Here is a 6,901-nt window from a genome sequence, read left to right as displayed (position 1 = left end):
AAAAAATTTTTTTTTTTTTTTTTTTTTTTTTTTTTTTAGTTTTAAATCAACAAGTTTTTGTGCAATGGACCAGGATTGGGGATTTATTTCTCATCCAAATATTAAACACAGACAACATTGCTTTACCCTTCAGCTAATAACTACACATGTGTCTTTACCATTATCTTGTAATAAGTATCTAAAAATTATGGGAGTTGACCCCCCCCCCCTAATTTACCTTTGAAATTTTATTTTTTATTATTACTATTATTTTAATTGGAATATTTCAGAGTATAAACTTTATTATCCCCCTGCATTAGATTGGGTATTTCTATTTCTTTAACTGAAGAGAATTGTTTGATGTTATTACCTTGTGGTTCATTAGCAGCTACAGGGGCCTCTTCTCCAACTACAGCTGCAGGGATTCCGGTAATAAGATACTCAACAGCACGGTCAGGATTGTTGAAACTGGCACGCAGAGCTTCGGTGACTGCACTGCGCTCATAACCCATGTCCACTGAAATGATCAAAATGGTATCTCCATTACTATGTATTTTCATTTTTGTTTATTTTTTGCAGCTCAAATCCAGGGAATGATTTTTCCAAGATGTGCACCAAAATAGTGAATCATCATCCATCATCCTCATTGCCAATGTAATGAATTAAGACACAATGGGATTTGAACTTTGAACTCATATTTATTTTCCTTCAGCAAAAACAGAAATCTCTCAGCAGTCACAAGACAATATTCAAATGGCTTGAAAAGGAAAATCTGGCCAGACCTCACATAGAGAAAGGCTCAAACCCTTGTCATATTAATCCTAAATTAAGTTTACCTATTGACTGAAAACTTGAAAAGGAAAATCTGGCCAGACCTCACATAGAGAAAGGCTCAAACCCTTGTCATATTAATCCTAAATTAAGTTTACCTATTGACTAAAAAAAAAACCTCACCTATATTCTGCACCATACGTCCATACTCATCTCCCATGAGCAGTGTGGACTCGGCATTTCCTGGTGTTGTTGCTGTTGCAGTAGCTCCAGCTTGTGATACAGGTGTACTTGGTGTGGAGGTAGCTGCAGCTGGGGCACTGGAAAATGAATAAGAATGGTTAAGTAATTAATTATATTTCAACATACCCAATCATTACATTTACTTTCTATTACTAATGTAGAGTGAAGCTATACTAGTAAAGGTTGTATAGTATAGGCATAGACATGCATATATAGTGATACCTACTTTAGGTACCTACTTAGTAAAAATCTGTTACATTCTTCAGGGTTGGTTAGCTTGAATGTTTTGAGTCCATCATTTTACCAATTCAGTGAATTCACTAAGAAACTAAATACCTAAGTAGGTATACTTGGGCAGTAGTAGAAAATGCTTGGAAGTGAACATAGATCCATTACTGGTGGATGATATTGACGGCAGTGGTTTCGAAAGTCATAAGCACCAGTTTCCCGGTGACTTTCGCCGTGTGTGGTGTGGTTATCAATTGGAGTAGTGACCCACTAAACGTCATCTAAAGGTTCGACATATGTATATGTACACGTACAGGCACATACCTACATAAGTACTTAATATCTGTTTTTGATTTTGGTTCTTTACATTTTTTTTTTAATTCGTTACTTAGTAGATACCTACTATATTATTGATCCTGGGGGGTATACTTAACTATTGTACAAAGTACTTAATATCTGTTTTTGATTTTGGTTCTTTACATTTTTTTTTTAATTCGTTACTTAGTAGATACCTACTATATTATTGATCCTCGGGGGTACTTTTTGTACACCCTGAACAGCGTATACGCGAAGTTAATTAGTTGAGTGAACATCATCAGGAAATTTATCCTGCGAGATAATAATGATGGCACTAATGATAATATACGCTGTACTTAATGTTTAAGTTTTACCCCTCCTTCCCCTCCCCTCTCTCCCTTCACTAACTCTACTGGTTTGAGATTTGGAAAGTTAAACAAAATATTTAACTCTGGTGATAAGAAGGAGACAGTTTGAAACTTGGCAAGGGAGAAAGAGAGAGGGTGTGAAGGAGGGAGGAGAAGAGAGAGAAGAGGAAGAAAGAGGAGAGAGAGAGAGAGAGAGAGAGAGAGAGAGGAGGAGGAGGAGGAGGAGGAGGAGCAGGAGAAGAAGAGAACGGACAGAAAGAGAGAGAGATAGAGAGAGAGCGGGAGAGGGAGAGGAAGAGATATAGAGAGGGAGAGAGAAAGAGAAAGAGAGAGGCATAGAAATTGTTCAGTAGTTAAGTAAGAACAAAGATCGTAAGTCGTAACTTTATTTCAAGTTGGATAATGGATAAGAAGTTATAGTTTTGGGCCTTTTGTGCCGATGACGAAACCACGACTTACCTACCTACTTAAGTAAGCTACTTAATAGCTGATGGAAGAATAATTGTCCTCATTTACTCGGCATTACTTATGAATACTATCGAGTTCCTCTACTTTTAGCAGAATTTAAGCTTTATTACTTACCGTACCAAAATGTAGGTTAAATGAAATCTTCAGGTTAAATTCCATATTTCAGTTGGAATTCGAGCCCGTGTCATCTCATTTACCAGGCGATTTTGTTAACTAATCGCGTTAACTTCATACCCACCTAGTTGTCTGTTATTTTTAACACCAATATTCTTCTTTATCCTACAAAGCCCCCACTCTTCACTCCTTACTCAACTAAGACATCAAATAGGATGAAAGTCATATTTTCGAGAAAAACCTACGAGTAGGTAGGTATTAAGTGACAAAGGCTTTAGGACAGGAAAAGCCTAAGAAGATATAGGGAAGGTGAGAAGGTTCTACTCTAAGAAGGAGGGGAGCTACCCATATCTTGTCTCAAAGGTAAGAGGAAAAGCTTGAAAGTTTAGAAAGCGGAAAGAAGGGATATAACACTGTGTACAGGGTGTCACTAAAACGGTCTTGGAACGGTCATAATGACCATTCAGTCAGGGGATCCAGGACTGTTCAAAGTGGAAATCACCTCCGACACCAGAAGTTGTTTAAGTACATTTTCAAGCAGTCTGTTAGGTGTAGAGTTTGTAGAGCTATAGCTGTGTTTTATAACCTCTCTTCAATAAATGTACCCACTTATGTACCTAAATAGTACCTAATTATTAACATAACTACTGCAAAAAAGGCATTATTTCAAGTGCATACCACATGTACCTACTTTTTCCGTGCAGGCAAAGGTTTTCGAATCGAACCTAATTCCAATTCCAAGTGCATAAGACCACTGCGAAGAACTTTAACGAGGAAAATGAGTCACCCTGTCTTTGAAAACAAGCAGGATGACCAACAAAACAAGGAATATGGGATAAGGAAAGGAAACAGCAGGTGGAGTGTGAGAAACTTGACAGATTAATTAAAAATGGAAGTGAAAAGAAAGGTGGAAGAGGGAGAGGAAGAAAAGGGCCAAAGGAGAGAGGTAGGCTGGATATGGGAGATCCTACAAAGCCCCCACTCTTCACTCCTTACTCAACTAAGACATCAAATAGGATGAAAGTCATATTTTTGAGAAAAACCTACGAGTAAGTATTAAGTGACAAAGGCTTTAGGACAGGAAAAGCCTAAGAAAATATAGGGAAGGTGAGAAGGTTCTACTCTAAGAAGGAGGGGGGCTACCCATATCTTGTCTCAAAGGTAAGAGGAAAAGCCTGAAAGTTTAGAAAGCGGAAAGAAGGGATATAACACTGTGTACAGGGTTTTCCTGGAACGGTTGTGGAATGGTCTTAATGACCATTCCAGGAAGTCAGGAGGTTCTAGTGTTCCAGGACTGTTCAAAGCGAGGACCAAAAGCGGAAAGAAGGGATATAACACTGTGTACAGGGTTTTCCTGGAACGGTTGTGGAATGGTCTTAATGACCATTCCAGGAAGTCAGGGGGTTCCAGTGTTCCAGGACTATTCAAAGCGAGGACCTCCTCCGATACCGGCAGTTGTTTACATTTACAAGCAGTCTGTTAGGTGTAGAGTTTGTAGAGCTATAGCTGTGTTTTATAACCTCTCTTCAATAAATGTACCCACTTATGTACCTAAATAGTACCTACCTAATTATTAACATAACTACTACAAAAAAAAGGCATTATTTCAAGTGCATATTACCATGTACCTATGTATAAAATCTTCTCTTTCTTTTTCCGTGCAGTCAAAGGTTTTTCGAATCGAACCTAATCCTAATTCTAAGTGAATAAGACCACGGAAAAGAACTTTAATGGGGAAACTCAGCAAGATATTCACTACCTTTCTCTGATTGGATTTTTTCTTTTAGTTGTTTCACCTGGGAGAAAAAGCAAAAATTCCACATTAACTTCATAGTCCATATTGTTTTTTTCACATTATTAGATAAGTGACAAGTATAACATAACAGGTAGGCATTCATGGTTGACCTGACTCATGATGTCATCAGATTAAAGAAAAGATGTGAAAATTCCAAAGAGTATAAGGTATGAATCAACTTATTCTGCTGTCACTAAAAAAATGACTCATCATGATGATTTTCATAATTAAAATTTTTTAATTGGTTAAATTCCAAGTTAAGGATGGCATAGGTACAACATTAAATATTTCAGTCAATGAATGTGGTCTTCTCACTAGGGTTCACTTCTTCTTTCTACTATCAAACTGGGATTAGAACCCAGCACCTCCAGGTTGCAAATCAATGCTCTGAGCCACAGAGGTGAATCCATTTGGACTATGCAAAGGTGCAGGGGGACCAAGGCTACAGGGTTGTAGGTTAGGGTGATCAAAATTTCCTATACAAAAGCATGAAGATCACTTGTCAGGACATTCATAGGTACTACAGGAACCAATGTACCACTTAGCTAAGTACTTGGGCTTTGAAGTAGCTCATGGACATCCCAGAGCTCCATTTTGAGAAATACAAAATGCGATGAAACAGACAGTGACTTTCACAATGGTATGAGAGCTTCGTCCCATTTCTTTCGTACAACTTACAACGTTCAAACATCAGAGATAAGGAAAATAGCAAATAGGTACTTACCGTTTGAGATGGTTCTATATCAATGTGAAATGATTGTTGTTGAAGATTTTTTATCGTTAGCTTCATTTTTACAATAAATTTACAACTTAATAAAGAAAGAAGAGGTCTTCTCACTAGGGTTCACTTCTACTTTCTACTATCAAACTGGGATTTGAACCCAGCACCTCCAGGTTGCAATTCAATGCTCTGAACCACAAAGGTGAATCCATTCAGACTATGCAAAGGTGCAGAGGGACCAAGGCTAAAGGGTTGTAGGTTAGGGTGATCAAAATTTCCTATACAAGAGCATGAAGATCACTTCTTACTGTTTAAAAAAAAAAAAAAAAAAAAAAAAAAAAAAAAAAAAACAAGGAGCACAAATATATGGGGCACCGCCAGAAGAACATCGCGAGGGAAGAGAAGCATAATTTATGTGGCATTTTAGAGGAAGAGAAAAGAAGAGCGGAGCAACTGAGGAAGTGGATGTGGGAACACCTCCACCCCCCTGTGACCCTCGGAAATGAAGACAAACACAGTGAGGGCAGCACAGTGTTAACTCTATGGCAGGGGTAGGCAAGGGTGGCTTAGGGGGGCGTTTGGGGTGGGGATTCAAAAGTCATAAGTAAGCGTGTTTTATTGTCTTTTCCCTCCTTCTTTGCTTCTCCTCCGTCATCTTCGGAGCTTCTTTGGTTTTTATATTGCGCTTGGAAGTGAACATAGATCCATTACTGGTGGATGATATTGACGGCAGTGGTTTCGAAAGTCATAAGCACCAGTTTCCCGGTGACTTCCGCCGTGTGTGGTGTGGTTATCAATTGGACTAGTGACCCACTAAACGTCAAAGGTTTGACATATGTATCTGTACAGGCACATACCTACATAAGTACTTAATATCTGTTTTTGATTTTGGTTCTTTACATTTTTTTTTAATTCGTTACTTTAGTAGATACCTACTATAGTAGTCATCCTGCGGTCTGCAGGCTCGGGATATTGGTCCAACTGGATACTTGAGGGGTATGACTTCCTTGCTGAGTCCATCCGGAATTTGGTGTATAGCCCTAAATAGCGGAACTTTGGTCCGGAATAACGGCCGAACCGTACCATCTGGAAACAGGGCCGAAGGATACTTTTGATCTACAAATCTACATAATTTATGGAATTTCTGTGCCAAATTCGAGTGACTTTGGCTGAAATGAGCATTGCGAACTCTTTTTGATCTTTTTCAAAGATTTGGCGTTAAATAGCGGCCGAACCGTACATTTCTCGAGGTCCGGCCCGCGGACACTTTTGATCATCATCAATTATGGAAGTTGCCTGCAAAATTTGAGCGACCTGTGGCTAAAGGTAAAGCCGTGAGAAGCGCTAGTTTCTTTTGAGCTTTTTCCCTGTATACTAATTTGTAATGCCAAACATCAGAGATAAGGAAAATAGCAAATAGGTACTTACCGTTTGAGATGGTTCTATATCAATGTGAAATGATTGTTGTTGAAGATTCTTTATCGTTAGCTTCATTTTTACAATAAATTTACAACTTAATAAAGAAAGAAGAGAAAGATCACTGGTCAGGACATTCATAGGTACTACAGGAACCACTGTACCAATTAGCTAAGTACTTGGGCTTTGAAGTAGCTCATGGACATCCCAGAGGTCCATTTTGAGAAATTCAAAATGCGATGAAACAGACAGTGACTTTCACAATGGTATGAGAGCTTCGTCCCGTTTCTTTCGTACAACTTACAACGTTCAAACATCAGGCAGGTGGAGTGTGAGAAACTTGACAGATTAATTAAAAATGGAAGTGAAAAGAAAGGTGGAAGAGGGAGAGGAAGAAAAGGGCCAAAGAAGAGAGGTAGGCTGGATATGGGAGGAAGAAAAAGGAGTTTGAATAGGTAGAAAGGGATGTCACTTTGATTCTAATATTTTCCATTCTCTCCT

The 6,901-nt window shown here is 38.5% G+C and overlaps 1 protein-coding gene across 2 annotated transcripts in view; it reads right to left on the bottom strand.

Annotated features, from left to right (window-relative positions):
- The window catches only part of LOC103514305 (UV excision repair protein RAD23 homolog B), a 20,563-nt gene extending 14,040 nt beyond the window's left edge, over nucleotides 1-6,523 (bottom strand). Inside the window, exon 1 of one of the 2 annotated variants that reach the window (XM_026827327.1) lies at nucleotides 6,413-6,523. In XM_026827327.1, coding sequence (XP_026683128.1) covers nucleotides 6,413-6,478 — 66 coding nt within the window. In that variant the 5' untranslated portion in view covers nucleotides 6,479-6,523. Of the gene's footprint in view, nucleotides 1-4,987; nucleotides 5,087-6,412 lie in introns of those variants that run through there. The other variant, XM_026827326.1, reaches the window with a different exon arrangement.
- Nucleotides 6,524-6,901: the final 378 nt, after the last annotated feature.

Source organism: Diaphorina citri, unplaced genomic scaffold, assembly GCF_000475195.1.
Source record: "Diaphorina citri unplaced genomic scaffold, Diaci psyllid genome assembly version 1.1 scaffold1121, whole genome shotgun sequence".
In the NCBI taxonomy this organism is placed as follows: Eukaryota; Metazoa; Arthropoda; class Insecta; order Hemiptera; family Psyllidae; genus Diaphorina; species Diaphorina citri.
This window is presented reverse-complemented; position numbering and strand designations above follow the sequence as displayed.